The sequence below is a fragment of the Gracilinanus agilis genome, chromosome 5, assembly GCF_016433145.1.
Source record: "Gracilinanus agilis isolate LMUSP501 chromosome 5, AgileGrace, whole genome shotgun sequence".
In the NCBI taxonomy this organism is placed as follows: Eukaryota; Metazoa; Chordata; class Mammalia; order Didelphimorphia; family Didelphidae; genus Gracilinanus; species Gracilinanus agilis.
The window spans coordinates 172055839-172078773 of record NC_058134.1 but is presented as its reverse complement, the minus strand read 5'-3'; the positions used below and the strand labels follow the sequence as shown (position 1 = coordinate 172078773).

The following is a 22935-nucleotide window of genomic DNA, read 5'->3' as shown; positions in this document are numbered from 1 at the left end:
CTCTTCTCTGCTGAAAGGAGCCAAAGTAAAACTCAAAACTCTTTCTCTAGACTAAATCCTTACTTCTATCTAGGTTAATTAGCTAATTAAATTCTTATCCTAACACACCCAAATTAAAATAAACCACTTTGGGCAAACTATGATCCTTCCACTCAGGGATGGCTACTTCTTCAATGGTCATGAACAAAAAAACCTTTTTTTTTTTTTTTGCTCAATTCATGTGTTTAATCCCCTAGGGAAGATCCACCAACCTGTTCTCAGCCAGACAGTGACAATGAGGGAGAAGAAATACAGGTTAGTACAAAATAATAACTGTAGTTTTTTGTACTATAAATGATATCTGAAATTGTAATGATAGTGTATAGCTTTGAGGTAGATATGACATAATAGATTGTTATAGAAATATTCTGTTGTTGTCTGTGATTGAAAATCTGTACTAGAAGCAAAATGGGCAAGTGGAGAAAATTTCAACAGAACATTTTGAATGATTGTCTAGGAACAAGTTGTTTCAGTTGCAGTTATAATTTTGAAGTAATAACCCTGTATTGTGGAAGCCAACTCCTTTCAAATTAACTTTTTTTCTTTTTTCTTTTTCTATTTAGTGGTCGGATGATGAGAATACAACAACACTTACGGTAAGGCTAGTTTTCCGAGTTTGATAAACCTGGTGATATTTCTTTTTCTTTTTCTTATACTTATTGATCACCTAATAGGTATAAGGTCTTGGGAGAAATTTCAGCATAAGACCTACATTATTACTAATTTATTATAATATATATTGCTTCTCTACCATTCAAAAAGGTTAAGCATCCTTTTTTGAATTCATATTATTTGTAATACCAACTTTTCAACAATGTAAAATTTTCTAGATTGGAATCTCAAAAAATTCTTTTTCAAGCACTTATATCTCTCTCCTATAGCTCCCTTCAATTTAACAGTTTTAACAGTTAGAAAAAAAAGAAAGAAAGAAAATCCTCATAACAAGTATACATAATCTGGCAAAACAAATACCTGTGTTATCTATGCCCCAAAATATGTCTTCTTTTGCTTTATAAGTCCATGAATTATGTGGGTATCATGTTTTATGTTCAGTTGTGTAGATTTGTGATTTATCATTGCATTGAACAGGGTTGTAAGTTCTTTCAGAATTGTTTTTCTCTTTAATGTCATACAAACATTGTTCTACTCATTTAATTTTGCATCAGTTCATAGGAATTTTCCCAGTTTCTTCTTACTATCAATTTTGTTTTTTTTTAAAGTAAGTTTTTTTTAACATTTCTATAGTTTTCTCCAATATTTCTCTAAGAGAGCCACTCCAGATAAATTATATTTTTAAGACAAAAAAAAGGGACAAAATCAGTTTAAATAATCAGCACATCAAAACTGTCTGAAAATCGTTTAATGTATAATACTTGTGAACCTCTCACCTTAGCAGAGGGTTGGGATGGGATTGTTGTTCTTGTATCTCTGCTTTCAAGCCATGCTTATCCTTTTTAATTTTGTAGCATTCACTTGGATTTTTTTTCCCCTTGTGGTTCTTTCTATTTACCTTGTTAGCCTTTGCATATATTGTTTTCTTGGCTCTGCTTGCTTCACTCAGCATCAGTTCAGGTAGCTCTTTGCTTTATATATAAGTCCCCTCCCCTCCCAATAGTATCATTCCCATTTTTACCCAATAAGGAATATGAGACCATTTCTCCAGAAATAATTGTTTATTAATGGATATATGCATGTGCTAACAAAGAATGGCTCCCTTACCCAGCCTTCTAAGCTAGTGCTAGTCCTCTTTTGTTTATAAAGGGAGTTGTATCTTCTTTCTGATTGGCCTGACAGCTAGGACCTCCCCTGCCAGTCTACATCGGGGGAAATTTTGAGAAAGTAGGTAGACTTAGAGATTTCATCTTCTCCCACGTTACTTCATCACTGGATAGGCAGCTCACCAGCACAAACTTCCCCAGCCATGTGGCTACAAAGTTCAGTACCTAGAGCTTTCTGACTTTGGTTACCTAAGAGAGTTTTTGTTAACAAGAGTTGGTCTAGTGAGATGTCTTGAGATCTGAGTAAATTACCTTAGCTTGGAAGTTGGTTAACCTTTGAAAATGAGGTTTAATAAAGGATTAGTATAGAAATTATTACAATTCAATATTAATTTTCCTCTTTTTCTCTCTCTCTCTCTCTAGCCATTTGTTTTATAAGTATCTACGTTGTTTCCAGTTCTTTGCTACCACAAAAAATGCTCTTATAAATATCTTTATATATATATATATATATATATATATATATATAGGAACATTCTCCTTTTCAGTGACCTCTGGGTATAAATCTAATATTATAATTTATTGGTCAGAGAGTTAAGACATTTTAGCCATTTTTTTTGCATAAATCCAAATTGCTTTTCATAGTGATTATATTGATTCACAGCTATACCATGTACTATATAGTGTACTAATAGTGTATCTATTATGTACTAATAGTGTATCTATCTTTTGTACAATGTACTAATAGTGTATCTTTTCGTAACCCCTCCAACTTTAACTATTCCCATCCTTTGTCATCTTTGCCCAAAATTTATAATGTGCAAGGTGAAACCTCAAGGTTATTTTGATTTCTCTTATTAGTAATTTGGAGTATTCTTTCATGTGGTTGCTAATAATTTGTCAGTCTTTTGAGAACTGTTTGTTCATATCCTCATTATTGGGGAATGGCTTTTGGATGTGTGTGAATATAGACTATAGAAAAACAAATTTATTTTGCTTACGAAGGTTAAGGAAACTGATAGATAAACTCCACAGGGTCCCTGTTTCTAAAAAAACTTAATTCCCACCCACTTTTCTATGCTTCTCCTCATGGGGACACTCTTCTGGTCTTCTCAAGCCCTCCTTAACAGCTCCCTGATGTATCTAGTCTCAAAACCATGTGACTACCTTGCTAAACTAAATATCCCAGATTGTCTCTAAAAAGTTGAGGAGACAGGAGTCTCAGGTGAACTGAGTCCTTTCCCATGCCTAGGGTTGACTTCCTAGGTAAAACTCAAAGTGCCCAATGTAAAACCCTTTGGTTTACCTTAGCCAAATTGCCATATTCAGATTGTTCACAGCACTTCAGGGAAACACAGATCTCCTCCCAGGTATTTCTCCACACTCAAGAACCTCCTAGTCTTTCCATAAAACTAGTTAGTTCCCAGGGGTTGCTGGAGCAGCTGTTCGCCCAACTCATAGAGAAGGCAAATCAGGAATGACTGTTTTTCACAGTAAACTCCCCGAAAGCCTTCTGCAGAGCTCCCCCTTCTAGAATCTTTTTCTCAGGGTTTGTGGTTAAATTCTATTCTCTTCCTCTTAAAGACAACCTTTGCAATTTATCCTATCCCTAATCCCTTATCCTTACAATAGTTTACAGTTATTTTCTCCTTGTATTCTTTCCAACTCACTCTTCCAACTATCAGCTCTTTGGGCCTAGTTAGGCTTCAGTTGACCTTAGTAGGCCTCAGTTGGCCTGCTCCCTTCTGCAGACACACAGAGTAAAACAATCTTTCTTTTCTCTTTTTAGTTGGTCTTCTTTCACAAGCTTATTTCTCAAACTCCAACCTGTTCTCTTCTTTCAACTGCCACTTGGTTTTCCAGAGAGCAAGATCCAACCAGCCTCTCAGAGTAAATCCTCACTCCAAGAGTGCCTGGCAGTTTGATACCAACAGGCTCCTCATAATTCCTGTTAGAACTCTTCCCAAGATTCCAGCTGGGGTTTAAGGTGAAACTGCAGTATTCTTAGTCTATTCCTATTTACCCAGATCTTTATTAGCCCCAATATTTAATTAATCCCAATAGTATTTTGTTATTGTTGTATCAAATTCTATAAAGTATACCTTTGGCATTTTGGTGTAGCATCATAGGTGTAATATTATTTTTCTGGTATAATAATATTCTAGTATACTACAATCTGTTTTGCCTTTCCTCACTAGGTAGACACTTCTTTAATTTTCAGCTTTGGGCTACTGTGAAAAGAGCTACTATAAGTATTTTTGTACCTATAGATCTCTTTTCATCTCTCTTCCATTTCTTTGGAATATAAGACTCAAGAGTGATATAGCTTAGTTAAAGGGTATGTTTAATTTTTAACTTTCTAGCATAATTCCAAATTACTTTCCAGTATACACTGGAATACACAATATACACATAGCTACACCAACCAATAGTATATTAGTGTGCCTATCTGCTGACCATATTCTTCTTCCTAATCCTTTTCATTTGAGAGTTGGCATGATAGAGTAGAAAGAGCACTGCACATGGAGATTTGGAGGAAAAGTATAAATACTACATACCTGAACCAATACACAATATTAGTGATATTTGTTATTATTTTTTGCCTTTGTGAATTGCTGACTTTTAACCAGAGGACAATTTTTTTTCTTGTATCTCTGGAACAGCTTATTCCCTAGACATAATCTTTTCATTTTATCTGCCTGTTAATCATCCAGTAAAGATCAGCTTTTTCCAAGTCCCCTTCCTTCTTTATAACTGAGAACTCTGGAAATAAACACACGCCTTTTACCAGGACACAAGACTAGGAGCACTGCTCTCCAGCAACAAATGAGGCAAACAGAAAGAAACTTCCCATACTGTGAAATCATTAAGATTTTCCAGGAAAGTAACAAATAGGTTCAGAGCATGAAGTTGCCCTCTCTGTAAACTATATGCCCATTCTTCTAGATCATTTCATTGGGCCAATAGAGAACCTCCCAGGGCTTCTTATACAAATATATATAATCCTCCTTTCCCCAATTTTATTTAAGTCCTTGCTGTGATAGGCCAACTTCAAACATGAGTTTTCATGAATCATCTCACCCTTCTCTTTCTTTTACTAATTATGGCTAATGAAGAAGAGAAATTGCTCTGTCTGATCCTGACCTTACATTTACAAATAGGCAGTTGAAGTAATTGAACTATATCAACATCCTTTTGTAAATCTTCACCTCAGACAGTTTTTTCCTCTGTCTAAGCCACTGTAAGTAATTTGATGTTATGTCTGATAAGATAGGCCATCTAATAGGGCCTATCTGAAAGGAATACCCTCTCATTCAGTGATATTGAGGGGTTCCTCTGGGAATTGAAGGAAGCTTGAAACAATCAGCCAGATTTACCTCCTAATATACTTACTGTGGTTGAATGATTTTTAGAAGATTTTTCCAGATCTGCTATATATAAGAGAACCTGGGTAAAGGTAGCCTTGAATTTACCAGCATTCATCTGGGAGTGAATTCCTATAAAGTCTTAACTTCCATTCAGTCTGCTATGTTCCTTGCAACATTCACTCTGTCTTTTAGTCAGTAGTAAAGTATTCCAAGTAGAGGACTAATGACAGGGATCTGTCATAGGGGATAGAGTGCTATACTTAGAATTATGAAGAAATAAGTTTGAATCCTGCCTCAGATACCTACTAGTTGTTTGATCCTGGGCAAGCCACAGAACCTTTCTGTGCCTCAGTTTCCTCATCTGTAAAATGAGGAAGTTGGATTAGATGACCTGTAATGTCCCTTACAACTCCAAATCCATGATCCTATAATTCATACCAATATAGTTTAGAGCACATCAATCCTAGCCCAGCCCAATGTAACCCAACTGTGTGGGCCTCAAGTATAACCAATGTTATAGAAAGTTTTATATGTTAAAGAGAATTTTATATGTTAGAGTTTTCTTAATCTCTCCCTCTGTCTCTTTAAGAGTCAAGGCAGCAGGTAACATTTCTCAGTAAGAGTCAGTTAACTGACAGTTAACTGATAGCCTGTTGGAGACTCCATTACCTAGGAGATGAAGTGGATACATAGGAGAAAGTGACTGTTGGAAGGGACTTTTTTTTCTGTGGGTCCCCTGGGGAGAGGAGTGTGTGGTTCGTTCTCTCTGGGATTGGGAGTTTTTTCTAACTGACAGTTGGAGGTAGAGAAAATAGATTTAAGACCTTAACAGCCTTATTGATTAGTGATTAGCTTAGATAGTTAGATAGTGGGTAAATTATAAGATAGTCAGTGTAGAGAAGTTTAGGCCTGGGCTTGGTCCTGGCAGAAGCAACTGCCCTCTAAAGGCAGATAGATTAGGGTTTTAAAGAAAATTTTAGTTAGGATTGGGATCTTAGGTATATTTATAAGATATTAGGAGATTACTCTCACTTTCTTCCTTTCTATTTCCTATCTGAACTTTCCTAAAAATAAACTAAGTGTTTTGTGCTTACAAACTACTCACCTGACCTTTGTTCAAACTCCTACCAAAAATTTTAACCCTTCACACCAAAGAGAAGTGTAAAGTATTTGAACACATTGGTCACTGTTTGCCTGGTTTCCCCTACAAAGGAGTCATTAGAAGAATAACCTACCTATGAGCCAGGGGAGTTTGATAGAATATATTTTCCTTGGTTAAACCCCAGCCATTCTTTCCCATGCCTCCCCCAAGCCCCTCCTATTTTATTTTGGTCCTTGTCATGATAGGCTAATCTCAAATACAAATTTTATGGACCATCTCACCCTTCTTATCTTTCTCATCCTGTCACTAACTGTGGCTAATTGTGCCTGTTATCTGAGAAATTCTTTCATCTGATCCTCACCCTTTAATTTAGAAATAGACAGTTGAAGTCATTGAAGGATATCAACATTTTTATGTCTATCAACCCATTGGAGATCAAGTCTTAGGTCTGTATAGTGTAAGGGAGAAAATCACAATAGGGAGATAGTGTGAGTTTCTTAGCTTGAATATTATCCTCTTACATTAATAGTTGCTTGGCTGGCTTTGCATGTATTTCAAGTGACCTATGGAAGGTCACATTCTGGTCTCTTTAAGAAACATTTCCTGGAACAAAAATATAGTATATATATATATATATATACATATATATATGCGCTTTATTCAGTCATGGCTCTTTGCCAAAGTTACCTTCTAATACTAGAAGTACAGGAATATATTTAGCTCAGTTGTGATAGCTGTTACCAAGCACACTGACCTTACAGTTGTACCAGTGACCTGGTTCTATGGGCATTATTTCTGGCTGGTTATATATGCTCATTTACCAGGGCCATATACATTTATGACTCTGTAAAACAATTATCAGAAGACCTTTATCCTACTTTCCATCTTTCCTGTCATGCCATTGGTTTTCTTTAGGAGAAGACTGCCATGGTGACCATGCCTTGAGTTCCAAAACTGTTCAGAACTCATTGTCCTGTTCCTGACATTCAGTTTTCTAGAACAGTTATCTGTTGTGATGATACTTGCCAAATTGAACCTTAGGAGATACCCAGTTTGATCTGGATATGAAAAGATAATCTATGGGAAATGGTATTTCCAAACTAATGTAGTCTGAATACATACTAGCTCCTGCTACTCAGATTATATTAAACCCTACTCTCTTTCAGAGCTTCATAAATTCCATATTCTAAGATAGGCTAAACCTATAGTATGATTCATCTTGGATTGGCCTACCTTATTCTCTAACATATGCATATCATTAATAAATGTTTATAAATCATCTGCTATTTTCCAGGCACTATGTTGGGGATGTAAAATGTGAAAAGCCAGTCCCTGCTTTCAAGGACCTTACAATATAATGGGGCAAGGTGAAACAAAAAATAAAGTTGAAAATATGGTGGAGGCATGATAGAGAAGTCACAGGAGTGTGATCAGATGGTAAACAAAGGGTGAGGAATGGTGAAGTGGTTGCCTGTGTCCTTGCTTAAATGGAGGTTTTGGAGCTCATTGCTCTGCCCTCCTATCAGAGGGCAGAGGGTATTGATGAAGTATGAAGATCAAAGCTGATTGATCTTGCAAGATGATGAGGCTTCCTAGTAATGAGGTTCCTAGAGGCATGGTGGAGAAGTCCAAGGGACTAGGCAGTGGGAAATGAAGAGATGTTCTTGGCCCCTACTTAAAAGAAGTTTTTAGTAATAACACCCTTTGTTGTCAGAAGGGCACACTTAGACCTGATCTGGTGGAAAGAACATTGATGTTAGTGTCAGAGGGTCTGAATTCAAATCCTGCTCCTTACTATTTCCATGATTTTAGAGAAGATATTTTAGCTTCTCTATGACTTAGTTTCCTCATCTGCTAAATGCAAGAATTAGACTAAATGATACTCTCTTTTCTAGCTCTAATTCCTGGTACTTATAAGAGTAACATTTGCTTCTGGTTTTAAGATATTAGGGCAGTTTTCTTTGATGACTTCTTGAAATGTGATGATTTGGCTCTTTTTTGATCATGGCTTTCAGGTAGTTCAATACTTAAATTCTTTCTCCTTGATCTATTTTCCAAGTCATCTATTTTTCAACAAGATATTTCACATTTTCTTTTACTTTTTCATTCTTTTGACTTTTTTTTAAACACCTTCCATCTTAGAATCAATACTGTGTATTGGTTCCAAAGGAGAAAATGTAAGTGCTAGGCAATGGAGGTGTAAGAGGGAAAAAGGGTTTTTTGGTTGAATATATTAAAATTTGGTTGCCAGGGAGAATTTCCCCAATTAAGGAATAACCTTAAGTCAGAATTGAATTTTATAGGAGTTTATTTACAATTCAGAAGAGAGAGAAGAAATAAGGAAATAAGACTCTAACAGAGTAGGTATATTACTATGATCATCTAATTAATCCAGATAGATCTAATTAACTCTCAGCTGAGAGTCAGAGGGCCAGAGGACCAGAGGCCCAGAGGCAAAGCTTCATTCACAGAGTCTCTATTAAAGGGAAGTTCCTTAAGAGAAGTTCAGGAAGATTCAGTCTTTAAACTTACCACGTGGATTTCCAGAGAAGATATTGAGAGCAGTCTCACCAAGGTCTCAGCATCCCAGTCAGCACTCCTCCACAGACCAGAAGAGCTAGAAGACTCCAGCAGAAGACCTTCATCAGCAGCCTTCTTCTCCAGAAGACCTCTCTCCAGCAGAAGACTGTTTCCTTTTAAAGGGGTCACTTATGCGTCACTTCCTGTGCCTCCCTCCTAGTTTGCATGTCCAATCACAACAGAAGCTTCTCTTAGGACTGTCTAGGGGGCAGTCAATTGATTCTGATTCGTCACCCACTCTAGCACATGTGGGTTATGGACCTCCCAAAATTGGAGATGTTCTCACCTTTGGTGATTAAATCTAAAGATGGGCAGTGTAGACTTAATCTAATTATCACAGGGGTTAAGTGACTTGTCTGTGATCACACAGCTAGGAAGCCCCTGAGGTGAGATCTCAACCTAAGAACCCCTATCTCTAGACCTGACTTTCAGTCCACTGACCCACCTTGCTGCCCTTCAAGCCCCTTTCTTGACTTTTAATTTTATGTTAAAGTTAGACTATGCTCCTGGGGTAGAGGGGATCACTGTTTTAGGCTTCAGGTTTTTCATGACTGCTGTTTTCAGAGCTAATTCTTGGAGTCTTTCAGTTTTCAGTTCTTCTAAGGTGCTATGGTCTAGGTCAGGGGATTCCCAAACTTTTTTGGCCTACTACCCCCTTTCCAGAAAAAATATTACTTAGCCCCCTGGAAATTAATTTTTAAAAATTTTTAATAGCAATTAATAGGAAAGATAAATGTACCTGTGGCCATCACTGCTCTCCTGGATTGCTACAGTACCCACCAGGGGGTGGTGGTCCCCACTTTGGGAATCACTGATCTAGGTAGAGGTGCACCTTCTTTGCCTGTGCTGTGGTCTTTGAGTGATCACATGCACTGTTTTCTATCCTGGAGCTATGACCAGGGCCCCCTCTGTTCCCCTGTAATCCCACATCCTAGTGTGCTAGTATTCCTCCTTTCCCTCAGACTGTAACCCAGAACCTTTAATGGGTAATGAAACAGTTTTATAGCTGGTGTCAACAAAGAGTACTCTGTAATCACCTTCTGACTAGTTGTCTCACCCCCTTATGTCTGTGAGTTGAGAGCTTCAGGAGCTGCTGCTGCCAATTCAGTTACCCAGAAACCTGCAGGTATTTGCTTTCTGGGGTACAGCCTGAGCTGGACTATGCTCCATTCTCAGCCCAGTGAGCTAGACCTTTCCTACTAGTCTTCTCTGCTTACTTGTCTGGAACATTGTTTCATTCTGTCCTTTTGTTGATTCTGCCACTACAAAAATTGTTTAGAGGGGAATTTGGGAGAGTTGTAACATGCATAATCTTAAGTAGGGTGAACTGCCTCACAGAATTCCACAGTACCCCCCAGAACTCTAGGGGAGGGGGCAGTTGGGGCAGTTAAGAATGTGGGTATAAAAAGCAGGACACCCAGCTCCTTAAACTCACTCTTTGGGGAAGAGAGGGAGTTGGGTGGCTGGAAAGGGGTAGGAATTACTTCCTTCTCAGTAGCTTAGTTTATCTCTAATCCAGAGAGCAGGGTGATTCTTTGTTGAATATTCATTACTGACTCTAACCAGACTGTTTCTCAAAAGGCTGTGAGCACTGTGACAAAACTTTGTAAGCAGTGTCCCAGGTAATCCACCTACAATTACAGATCTACAGTCAAGACCATTTTACCGTCTTGGACTTGTTAATATTAGATTTTAAGAGAAAGTTTAGATTCTGAGGGAGTTAGGGAGAAATAGTATCATTCAGAGGCTTTACCCTCTGGGGGGGATAGCTATTCTAACAGCACCTTGAAGATATTAGATAGTTTTTACCTCACCCTCAATCTTAGTACTTTCTTTCCTCTGTTTTCCTGAATGAATAAAATAAATCCCTTCCCTTGTTAAGAGTGTGGGTTTGTGAGGTGTTGTATTTTCAGGCTATATAAGCCTTATTCATACATTACCTAAGCCAAATCTCCATCCTGGCAGATCCTGAGAGTAGTTGTGATCCAGTGTTCAGGAAAGTTTTTTGAAGACATCCTGAGCACTTTACCTATCTTGGACTTAGGGAATAAGTCTTCAACAGTGGAAGTTGCCAATTTCTGTGAGATTATTCCCTTTTTGCCAGCCAATTTAGCCTTGTGATCGCTAAGTCAGATGGCCTCCATTTCTGGACAGAAAAGGATTCTGTTAATATCAGTTACCAGAAGCTTCAACTGCCTACAAAGGGGGGAGAAGAAAGAATTCCATCCACTCACTCCCTTCCCCCTTGCTAGTGGTTTGCAGCCTGGGTCTTGGATCCTGCTGAGCCACCATTGCTAACTGAATCCATTTTTACAGAGTACAGGTGAGTCCCTTTATATACTCTGCTCTCTTGGCTCTCAGAACCTACCTTCGTTTTTGAAAGCAAGAAAAGCTATTCAACTTGGATGTCTCTCTAGTTTATTAACTTAGTGTAGGCTATTTGAAAAAAAAACAACTCCATTTCTTCTTGATTTGCTAACAGATGAATTAATTGAAAGGTGAGGAAATTTTTATATATAGGGGTTGAACATAAATGACAGGTATAAGAGTTAAGAGCTTAGTTTAAAGTATATGGACAGAAGGAATAGTCTAGATGGGAGGTCAAATCTTTTTTTTTTTTCAAGAGGAGAAAGTAGCTCATTTATTTTTTTTTTAATTTCTTTAATATTTTATTTTTTTAGAAACATTTTCTATGGTTACATGATTCTTGTTTTTACTTTACCCTTCCCCCTCCCTTTAACTCTCTCCCCCCATATCCAATTCGCATTTCCACTGGTTTTAATATGTGTGATCAATCAAGACTTATTTACATATTATTGATAGTTACATTGGTGTAGTCCTTTAGTATCTACATCCCCAACCATGCCCGCATCAACTCATGTGTTCAAGTGAGGTCAAATCTTTGATTCCTCCTTAACAGAAATCTTTAAGCAAAAGATGGTCAGTTGAGGATGTTGTAAAGGAATGGATTTGATTAGATGGCCTCTGAGATCCTTTCCAACTTTCAATTTATGTAATTAATTCTGTGAAGGCTGTAAGAAATTTGGGAAAGCTGCTGCTGTGTTATAATGATCAATGGTAGTAAGAACAGAAAAGAAGACATCTATGTTAAGGTTCTGATTGTTTCCTTTTCTAGCCATAAGCCATCTTTAAATGTTTCTGTTTCTGAGTGTGTGATAACAAATTCAACTGTTGTAGCTATTAATTTCTTTAACATAGTTCCTTGCCCCCCTTTTAACTATTTTCTGTAGTTAATTAACTCCTATATTTCATTGAAACTTGACTAATTTTCTGGGATCATCCCAGCTAAGCACAAAATCAGTCATTAGATGGTTTGGTTTCTTGCCAGTGTTGTAAGTTGGTTTTAAAACTTCATGATGAAATTTTTTTGATTAAAATATTTTTGCCAAAAGAGATATGCATGACAAGCTTTTTTTCCCCTGAAACAACAGTTATCCACGAGGGGGCAGCAACTGAAAACAAGCAAACATCTACCTTAAATCATGTGTCTTCCCACTTCACCTTTTAGTGGCCTCTTTTCCTTTCACAAGTTGATTTTCAAGTAGTATCTTTTCTTACTGATATGAAATACAAATATAAGGTTTAACAGTAGCATTAGCAAACTTTTGTTCTCTTAACCAAAGTGTTTGTGGTACGTGTTTAATTGAGATGAACATTTAGAATATCTTGTAATTGTAGCATGTAAAACATGAATTTTAAAAGCAACCAAATAGGCAAAGAACATTTTTAGCTTTTGATCAAGGTGCTATTTTTTATTTTTGTTTATAAAAATCTCTTCTGAAAATAGCAATGTTTAAATACCATACTAAAGCATCATTTATTACTCATTCTTACAAAGTCCTTTGGGATATATCCAAGACAATGACTTTTTTCCTCAAACATAAGGTTTTATTCTAGTTTTGAACATTCTGAAGGCCAGCTATCTTCCTAACACTTTGCAACATAAATACTATTATATATATAAATATATATATGTCTCTCTCTCTATATTTATATATATATATCACTTCTCATTAAAGAAGGAAAAAAATCTTGCTTCTATGCACAAGAAAATTCATGAAGAGATATCAGGGTCTTTTCCCCTAAGAAGCTTTATTTTTGCTTTGAGTAAAATAACCATTCATCAACTTTTTGAGTATATGTTTTTCTTCCCCTTCTTCCTGGGTATATCTTAATCACTGGTTTAATTTAGCTTATTTAATTAATATTAATAATCATATGTTCTGAACTCCTTTTCTGATATCTATCACTTCCTTATTCTTGATACTATTTATATTTTTAATGTGATAAAGTGAATGAAATCACAAAATTATTATTTTTTTCTCTCTTCAGGCACCAGAGTTTCCTGAATTTGCAATTAAAGTTCAAGAAGCCATCAATTCCCTGGGGGGTAGTGTATTTCCTAAACTTAACTGGAGTGCACCAAGGGTAAGAACATAGACTTTCTCTTTTCATTGTTTTAACGTTTCCTCATTTTAATGTTTCTTTCCCCTTTTGACTTCATCAATTTTCTAATCTAGGAAAAATTCTTAAAAGCTTATGGCCATTTCTCTGTTTTATCCCTTTATTTTATCTTATTTTTTTTTTAGGGTTTTTTTTTTGTGTATATGTGTGTGTGGTTTCGTATTGTTCTGAGTCTGAGATACATTATATAACATAAGTTCTTCCAGAAGAAGTTCCAGATTTTGTGCTTTTCCAAACTGTGTTGGAATTCCAAGTAATAGTTTTTGCCCTTTTCAAAACCTCAGCCACCTACTTTAATTGACAGAGAAATGCTTTTTTCTTGAAAGCATTAGAATTAAAATATCACAGGACTTAGAAATAGAAGAATTTAGGAACTGAGTTGATTACTTTTAAAAATTGTTCCTTAGGGGGCAGCTGGGTAGCTCAGTGGAGTGAGAGTCAGGCCTAGAGACAGGAGGTCCTAGGTTCAAACCCGGCCTCAGCCACTTCCCAGCTGTGTGACCCTGGGCAAGTCACTTGACCCCCATTGCCCATCCTTACTAATCTTCCACCTATGAGACAATACACCGAAGTACAAGGGTTAAAAAAAAAATTGTTCCTTAATAGTATTTTAAAGCAAATTGCCAATAAGATAATATAGGTTCATGAATGAATTTCTTATTTTTAGAAAGCAGACTAAAATTTTATATGGATGAGCTTATTCATTAATAGACTCATTAAAAATAGAATTTATTGGGGAAAAAGAAGTACCCTCAGATCTGTTTTACTTACTAGAGAATTGCCTTGGGAATGTGAAACTTTGCAGTGTCATCTCTGCATCATTTTTGATTTGTTCCATGATGTTGGGAAAATTTGCCTATGATGGCCACTTTCCCTTCTTGTAAAAAACAAAATTATATTCTTCAAATGTGTTAGGAGAGTTTTAAGAAACTATCCCTATCCTCATTGATTTTTACTGTAAAAAGTATGATCAAGGTTGCCAAAGGTGATATTGGCAGGAAGCAGGAGGAAACAATGGGCGATGATGGTACTGAACTCTGTTAGCATCATATTTTTGGACTTTTTCATTATTTCATGTTAGCAGTTTTTCTCAGTTTTCTTTCCTTTGAATTGAACGCACAATTTGCAGGTTTCTGACCAAGCTTAAAATAAATGCAGTTAATGTAAATGGAGTTTGAAAATTGACTAGAGTCAACTTCTTATTATTTACATGGAAGTAATCATTCCCCATGCAGAAATAATTGACTCCTACTGAACTAGGATGGAACTTACTACATTAAGGAATCTTATTTTAAGGAGCAGATATATTACCCCTTCCTCAGTGGGTAGACTTATCTGTGGTGGTACAGAAAATTAAGAGTGGATTATACTTGGAAACAGATTAATTTTTGTAATTCTTTCCAAAATAAATATTTGTTATGTAGACTTATCTGTGGTGGTACAGAAAATTGAGAGTGGATTATACTTGGAAACAGATTAATTTTTGTAATTCTTTCCAAAATAAATATTTGTTATATATCAAGGTACAGCACTTTGATAATCTAATAGTTTCTATTTTTAGGATTTTTTTTCCCAGTTCTATGTCTATTCACTTTATCCAAATACATGTAGATGTTTGTAGATTTCAGAGGTCCATGTGGAGCATTTTCTCTGCTTGAGTTTTGCATTTGCCTTTGTGGAATCACTGAATCTGGTACTCCAAATGCCCTAAAGCTAGCTCCAAGTGTTTAACCGCTCCTACATTAGGGATAAGAGGAAAGCATAATATTCTCTCTCCTTTTCGGGGAGCTTGACAGCCTACTTCTATCCCCTGGGATTGAGTACATTCTTTATATCTCTTTCCTTATTTTAAAAACAGCATAAGTAAACTATTCTCTGGGAGATACCTAGGTCACATTACAGAGATTCTCTAAAACATCTTTGTTACATATATCTCCTAGAAAGGCTCCTTATCAGCATATCTTAATTCCTAGTGACAGGGCTTCTGGGAGATAATTACTGCAATTCAGAAGTTCTTTAGAAATACTTCTCATTGAAATTGATTAAGCATGGCTAAAATCTGTCATCTAGTTTAGAAATCTCAATTTTTTTCTTTTGAAGTAATATACAGTGTTGATTGATTATAGGCTTGAATTTTATTTATGACAACTAACAGATTTGTACTGAATGTGTTTAATTATCTAGGACGCTTACTGGATAGCGATGAATAGTTCTCTGAAGTGTAAAACACTCAGTGACATCTTTCTACTTTTCAAGAGTTCTGACTTCATTACTCATGACTTTACTCAACCGTAAGTAGGATTGTGGCTCTAACACATGCCTTCTTATTCCACAGGTCAAAGGCCCATTACAGTAAGTACCACAATTGCAAAGAACAGTTCTATATATAACAAAGCTATCTCTCTGCATGTTGCATTGGGACAGAGATAGCCTAGGCTTATTTCATCATATCAGTCAGTAAGTCAGTCAGTAAACATTTTTAAGTGCCTGCTAGTTTCCAGTTGCTTTACTAAGCACTGAATATACAAAGAAAGAGAAAAAGACATTCTTTGCCCTCAAGGAGCTTACAATCTAATGGGGTAAAACAGTACACAAAAGGGAGGTAAAAACCAGGGTTTGTGTGGAGAAGGGAAAGTAATCTGCATGAAGATGTCCAGAGAAATACCTCCAACATAGGGAAATCCTGTATAGAAAACTCTTCTTTTTCTTTGTCTTTCCTTAGCCCAGTGCTTGGCATAAAGTAAGTCCTTAACAAATGCTTATTGAGCCTTTGCCATTGTGAGACTGCACCCTTTCTTCTATGTGTAATTGGAATTGCCTGGGGCCCCGAACAGTTAGATGTCTTATCCTGGGTCACATATCCAGAAATGAGACTTGAACCCAGGTTATCTTGGATCTGAGACCAGATCTATATTCACTTCCATGTCCTAGGGATAGCCTATGGAAATGCTGCTTTGTGAATCTTGTTTAAATTAAACATATGCAGTGAATAATCTTGTATAATAAAGAATTTCTGTGGTCACCATGGAAAAGCCTTTTGTCTTATGAAGACAGAATATTCATTCTTTATTCATGCTTTACTCAGCTATGGATGAGCTCTTGACTATTCCAACCTTCAAATTGCAGTTATTCTCTAGTTCCTTTTAATCTCTCCATGTCTTGAGTAAAATTTAGCTAAGCCTACCAACATAAAACCCTCCCAAACCCCAATTTTGGAGTATATGGGAGGAAGAAAGGTAGAGCTAGTATATGTGTATACCTCTCTTTTCTCCCTATTCAGTTAAAAGTACTTGACTTCTTTTGCTGATTTACCCCACAAAATGTGGCCTTAAGTTCTTTTTTCATCTTTGAGACCTGTATCCTGGGTGTTTTATTTGTAGGAATATGTTCATTTGAAGAAAAAACATTGAAACAAAGCATTGAGATATTCTGTGGTATTTATCATAAGAGGATTTTACTTCTATTCATGCTAATAATTTTTTAATCTGATCCAATAAGCATTTACTGAGTATCTGCTATTTTTAAGGTACTATGCTGGGTGCCAGGGATACAAAGATAAGATGGAACAAAAATTTCTGCCACTAAAGACTATACGTTCTGCTGGGGGGATATAATGTGGAAACAGGAAATGATACTTTGAGTACTAAGATTGTACTAAATGGAGGAGAATCATGAAGGATTCTTAAAAGAGGTGGCACATCACTTGAGCCTTGAAGAAAGCCAGAGAATCCAAGATTGGATTTTAGACAGGGGTGGGGGATGTTGGGAAGGGGGATTGGGATGGAATGTAGAGGCCTGGAGGAAGAAATTGGCATGCTTAGGTTAGGGGTTAGTAAGTATGTCAGATTAGCTGGGAAATAAAGTGTGAATATTTTTAAAAGGGAGTGAGAGAGAATTTTTGTACTTGATTTTTTTTAAACCCTTACCTTCTGTTTTATGTATTAGTTCTAAGACAGAAGAGTGGTAAGGTCTGGGCAATGGAGATTAAGACTTGCCCAGGGTCCCACAGCCATGAAGTATCTGAGGTTAGATTTGAACCCAGGACCTCCCATCTTTAGGCCATCCTCATTCCACTGAGTCAGCTAGCTTCCACCATAATTGGTACTGTTTATATAATTTTTCTTATGGATTTTATAGCTTTTGTTTTAATTCTATAAAGCAGGATTTTTATTTCAGGAAATCTATGTTCATTCTGAAAAAAAGTCATGATTTTGTAATTCTTTGTTGTGTAATTCTTGATTGACATCTAATCCTGCAAATAGACTTTAAATGAATTAAATTAGAATTGTTCTTTAACTTACTTTTTTAGCACTTATAATTGGAATGTGGACAGAGCATTAAACTTACAATCAGGGGAAACTTGAGTCTAGTTTTTGCCACTGACATTTATTAGCTGTGTGACCATGGGCAACTCACTTTGGAGGCCTGGAACTTCACCATTAACTGGACTAGATGGTGCCCTACCTAGCATTATGAGACACCCACACCCATCAAGAGCTCTGATGAGATTCCCAGTGGTCCTGGGGAAAGGAGCAAGGGATGCTTTTGGGTGGGTGGGGGAGGGGAGGTTGGAAAGGGAGTGCAGTTGGAGCTCAAAGGAAGCCTGGGTTGGAGGCTGGACTGGATGGATCTGGACTTGTAGACTTTGCCAAGGGTCTTGAGCATTCTAGGAGCCCTTTGGGACTTACTCCCTAAAAGGTTGTGAGAAAGTAAAGGGACAATAGCTAAAATATTTCAAATAATTATGTTTTTGCTTTATTAAGTGTAGTGACAATAAATTGCCAGTAGCTTTAAAAAAACAAAACAAAACTTAATCTCCCTCTGAACTTCCATTTCCTCATCTGTAACACCTTTCCTCCTTTCTAAACAAACTTCTGGATTATCTAAGGTATAATGTTGGTCATTGTCTTTAAATATATTAACTATACTAATTGCTCATTTATGTACCACTTATTTCTCTTTTGACTAATATAATTTTTTAAAATTGCTATTGTAGTAGAGATTGAGAGAAAGTATAAAGGCTAGTTTAAGTTTGTTTCTGTTTTTTGTAGTCTAGACATTTATACAAGGTAGGAGGTGAAATCAGTTGTTAAACCTGAAACTATAGATTACAAGTATATTTCCTATAGAATGTCAACCAGGACTGAATTTTTGAACCTTTTCCTTAATCCAACCAGATTGATTATCTAGAGACTACTGATTATTTATAATTATTGTATAATTCATCCTTTTCCTGTACTCTTTCTTGGTAATCACAAACAAAGCAATCAGCATGGAACAGCGTCTTGTGAAAATCTTTTAGTCATTAAATACAACTGTCCCCTATAAAGACTTTGGTCTCTGGAGACTTTTACCGGCTAAAATTTCTATTAAGAACAATTTCATTCATAAAATTAAAAAAAATTATGGATTCAAGGAATATTAGATGTCATTTAGTCCAAGTAATTTTATATATTTTAAAATTTTATTTATTTATTTAGAATATTTTTCCCTGGTTACATGATTCATGATTTTTCCCACCCCTCTTCCCTCTGTCCCCCCTGAGCTATGACAAGCATAGTTCAAGTAATTTTAACAGAGAAAGGAAACTGAAACAGAAAGAGGTTAAACGAGTAATTTGTCCAAGGTCCCATGGCTGCTTAGTGGCAGAGCTGGGGCAAGAACTCAGCTATATCCATTAAGTTGAAGCTTCCTGAAAATCCTTTATATTTTCCCTTTAGGGAAGTAATATTTGTTTCTCTTTGAAAAAAAATTTAATTGGAGCATTATATTCTTTAAAAAAATAATACTTTTTTCTAAGAACAAATTATAGAAACAATAAATCATCAAAAAGAATCTAATTCCAAAGAATGGGTGGGCCAAAGAATAAATCATACAAACAATGAGCTCATTAAATAATATTTTATTTTTTCCTAGTTACATTTAAAAATAATTCTTTTAACATTCTTTAAAAAAATTTTGAGTTCTAAATTCTCTTTTTCTCTCCTATACTTCTCTCTCTGCCTGTAATTGTAAGCAGTCTGATATAGGTTTTATAATCATGTAAAATATTTTTCCACATTAGGCTTTTTGTGGAAGAGATCTTGAGTAAAACAAAAAGAAGAAAGTGAAATATAGTATATTTTAGTCTGTATCCTGATAACATCAATTCTTTCTCTGGAGGCAGATGGTATTTTTCATCACAAGTCTTTGGAATTGTCTTGGATCACTGTATAGTGCATTGTATTCTAATACCTCCAATTTTGTAGCCTGTGAAATTTTATAACATGTTTTTCTTGCAATAACCTTTGTGATATATACTATAAATAATATTATCCTCAATTTATTTATAGAGAAACTGAAATAGGAGGTGATGTGACTTGTATCTTCAGTGCTTAGCATTGAACTTGTCACTTATGAAACACTTAAATGATGGTTAAGAGATAGGTTTGTTGCCCACAGTGACCCAGCTAGCTAGATCAGAGCAGGTAGTATTTTTGTAATGGAAAACTGCTTGTTGTGCTCTTCCTTAGCATTAGAGAAATTGTTTCTTATCCAAGGAAGGAAGTTCCAAAGATTTATGGAAAGGCAGTAGGTAAAGAAAATATGATGTACCAAACATAATTAATTTGTGCTATTCTTTTTTTACTGAATTATTTTTATGGATGTAATCATAAATTATTATACATGCAAAGTCACCAGGTCCCCCTCATTAATTTTTTTTTAACCTTTACCTTCTGTCTTGGAACTAATACTCTGTATTGGTTCCAAGGCAGATGAGTGGTAAGGGCTAGACAATGGAGGTCAAGTGGCTTGCCCAGGGTCACACAGCTAGGAAGTGTCTGAGGCCAGATTTGAACCTAAGACCTCCTCTCTCTAGGTCTGGCTCTCAATCCACTGAGCCACCCAGCTGTCCCCTATTAATTTTTTTTTTAAGTATATTAACCCAGGCAAACAAAAATTAGAGGACTAAATAGTGAGAATTGATTCATTAATTTTTTAGGGGTGGGGAGTGGAGAGGGAGATCTATGATCCAATGAGGGTACTATAAATTCAGAGAAACTCCTCTGTATTTTAAGACCACTTTTAGTCTTAATTCTTAGTGTAGATGTCAAACTATTTTCCTTAATATTTTCTTAAAATTGCTATGAAAAGTTAACGATCATAAATCTAGCAGGAAAAATGACCTGGAAAATAACATATCATTGGACATTGACTTTTGACTGCTATTTAATTTAAAGCAATTTTTAAAATTTATCTTTTCAGTTACTTGTAGAAAACAATTTTGGACGGTTGTTTTCTGACATTTTAGAATTCAGATTTTCTCCTTCCCTTCTCTTTCCTCCCAAACCCTGGTACATAGTCTGATATAGGTTATGCCCATACTTTTCTGCAGTATGTATTTCCATATTGTTCATGTCATGATAGAAGACTTATATCACATATGCAATAAAAATCTCATGAAGGAAATAAAGTAGGAGGTGGCATACTTTGATTTGCACTCAGACTACAACAATTCCTTCTTTGGCTGTGAATAACATTTTCATCATGAATCCCTTGTGGTTATATTAGAGACTTGCTTAGCTGAATAAGGGTTTAGTCTTTCAAGGTTGATCACTATAATATTTCTGTTACTGTACCCATTGTTCTCCTGTGTGAAAGGGAATTTTTTTTTTTTTATCTTAATCAAGTACTTGGAGTGGTCCTCCCTTTTAACTTAATCAGTCAGGAACTTGAGAATCCTTTTTTTAAACATTTATTAATATTCATTTTTAACATGGTTACATGATTCATGCTCCTACATTCCCCTTCACCCCCTCACTCCCCCCACCCATGGCCGGTGCACATTTCCACTGATTTTAACGTGTCATTGATCAATACCTATTTCCAAATTGTTGTTAGTTGTATTGGTGTGGTAGTTTCGAGTCTACATCCCCAATCATGTCCACCTCAACCCATGTGATCAAGCAATTGTTTTTCTTTTATGTTTCCTCTCCTGCAGTCCTTCCTCTAAATGTGGGTAGCGTTCTTTACCATAATTCCCTCAGAATTGTCCTGTGTCATTGCATTGCTGCTGGTACAGAAGTCCATTACATTCGATTTTAACATAGTGTATCAGTCTCTGTGTACAATGTGCTTCTGGCTCTGCTCCTTTTGCTCTGCATCAGTTCCTGAAGGTCTTTCCAGTTCACATGGAATTCCTCCAGTTAATTATTCCTTTGAGCACAATAGTATTCCATCACCAGCATGTACCACAATTTGTTCAGCCATTCCCCAATTGAAGGACATACCCTCCTTTTCCAGTTTTTTGCCACCACAAAAAGCGCAGCTATAAATATTTTTGTACAAGTCTGTTTATCTATTATCTCTTTCAACAATGGTATGACTGGATCAAAGGGCAGGCATTCTTTTATAGCCCTTTGAGCATAGTTCCAAATTGACATCCAGAATGGTTGGATCAGTTCACAACTCCATCAGCAATGCATTAATGTCCCAATTTTGCCACATTCCCTCCAGCATTCATTACTCTCCCCTTCTTTCATTTTAGCCAATCTGCTAGGTGTGAGGTGATACCTCAGAGTTGTTTTGATCTGCATTTCTCTCATTATTAGAGATTTAGAACACTTTCTCATGTGCTTATTGATACTTTTGATTTCTTTACCTGAAAATTGCCTATTCATGTCTCTTGCCCACTTATCAATTGGGGAATGGCTTGATTTTTTTATACAATTGCTTTAACTCCTTGTATATTTGAGTAATTAGACCCCTGTCAGAGTTTTTTGTTATAAAGATTTTTTTCCCAATTTGTTGTTTCCCTTCTGATTTTGGCTGCATTGTTTTTGTTTGTACAAAAGCTTTTTAGTTTAATATAATCAAAACCATTCAATTTACATTTTGTAATTTTCTCTAACTCTTTCTTGGTTTTAAAATCTTTCCTTTCCCAGAGATCTGACAAGTATACTATTCTGTGTTCACTTAACTTATTTATAGTTTCCCTCTTTATATTCAAGTCATTCACCCATTGTGAATTTATCTTGGTGTAGGGTGTGAGATGTTGATCTAAACCTAATCTCTCCCATATTGTTTTCCAAATTTCCCAGCAGTTTTTGTCAAATAGTGGATTCATGTCCCAAAAGTTGGGCTCTTTGGGTTTATCATACACTGTATTGCTGATGTCATTAACCCCAAGTCTATTCCACTAATCCTCCCTTCTGTCTCTTAGCCAGTACCACATTGTTTTGATGACTGCTGCTTTATGGTATAGTTTAATATCTGGTATTGCTAGGCCCCCTTCCTTCATATTTCTTTTTCATTATTTCCCTTGATATTCTTGACCTTCTATTATTCCAAATGAAATTTGTTATAGTTTTTTTCTAATTCAATAAAGAAGTTTTTTGGTAGTTTGATAGGTATGGCACTAAATAGGTAAATTAATTTGGGTAGAATGGTCATTTTTATTATGTTAGCTCATTCTACCCATGAGCAATCAATGGCTTTCCAATTGTTGAGATCCAATTTTATTTGTTTGGAAAGTGTTTTGTAGTTGTTTTCCTATAATTGCTGTGTTTGTTTTGGTAGATAGATTCCCAAGTATTTTATATTGTCTAGGGTGATTTTAAATGGTGTTTCTCTTTCTACCTCTTGCTGCTCTAGTGTGTTGGAA

General features: G+C 36.0%; 1 protein-coding gene across 2 annotated transcripts in view; it reads left to right on the top strand.

The window, feature by feature from the left end:
- Nucleotides 1–22935, top strand: part of CDC123 (cell division cycle 123) — a 103680-nt gene that overhangs the window by 15585 nt on the left and 65160 nt on the right. For both annotated transcript variants that reach the window (XM_044677927.1, XM_044677926.1), the window contains exons 3-6: nt 237–294; nt 603–635; nt 13161–13256; nt 15477–15583. In XM_044677927.1, the coding sequence (XP_044533862.1) occupies nt 237–294; nt 603–635; nt 13161–13256; nt 15477–15583 (294 nt within the window). The remainder of the gene's footprint in view (nt 1–236; nt 295–602; nt 636–13160; nt 13257–15476; nt 15584–22935) is intronic.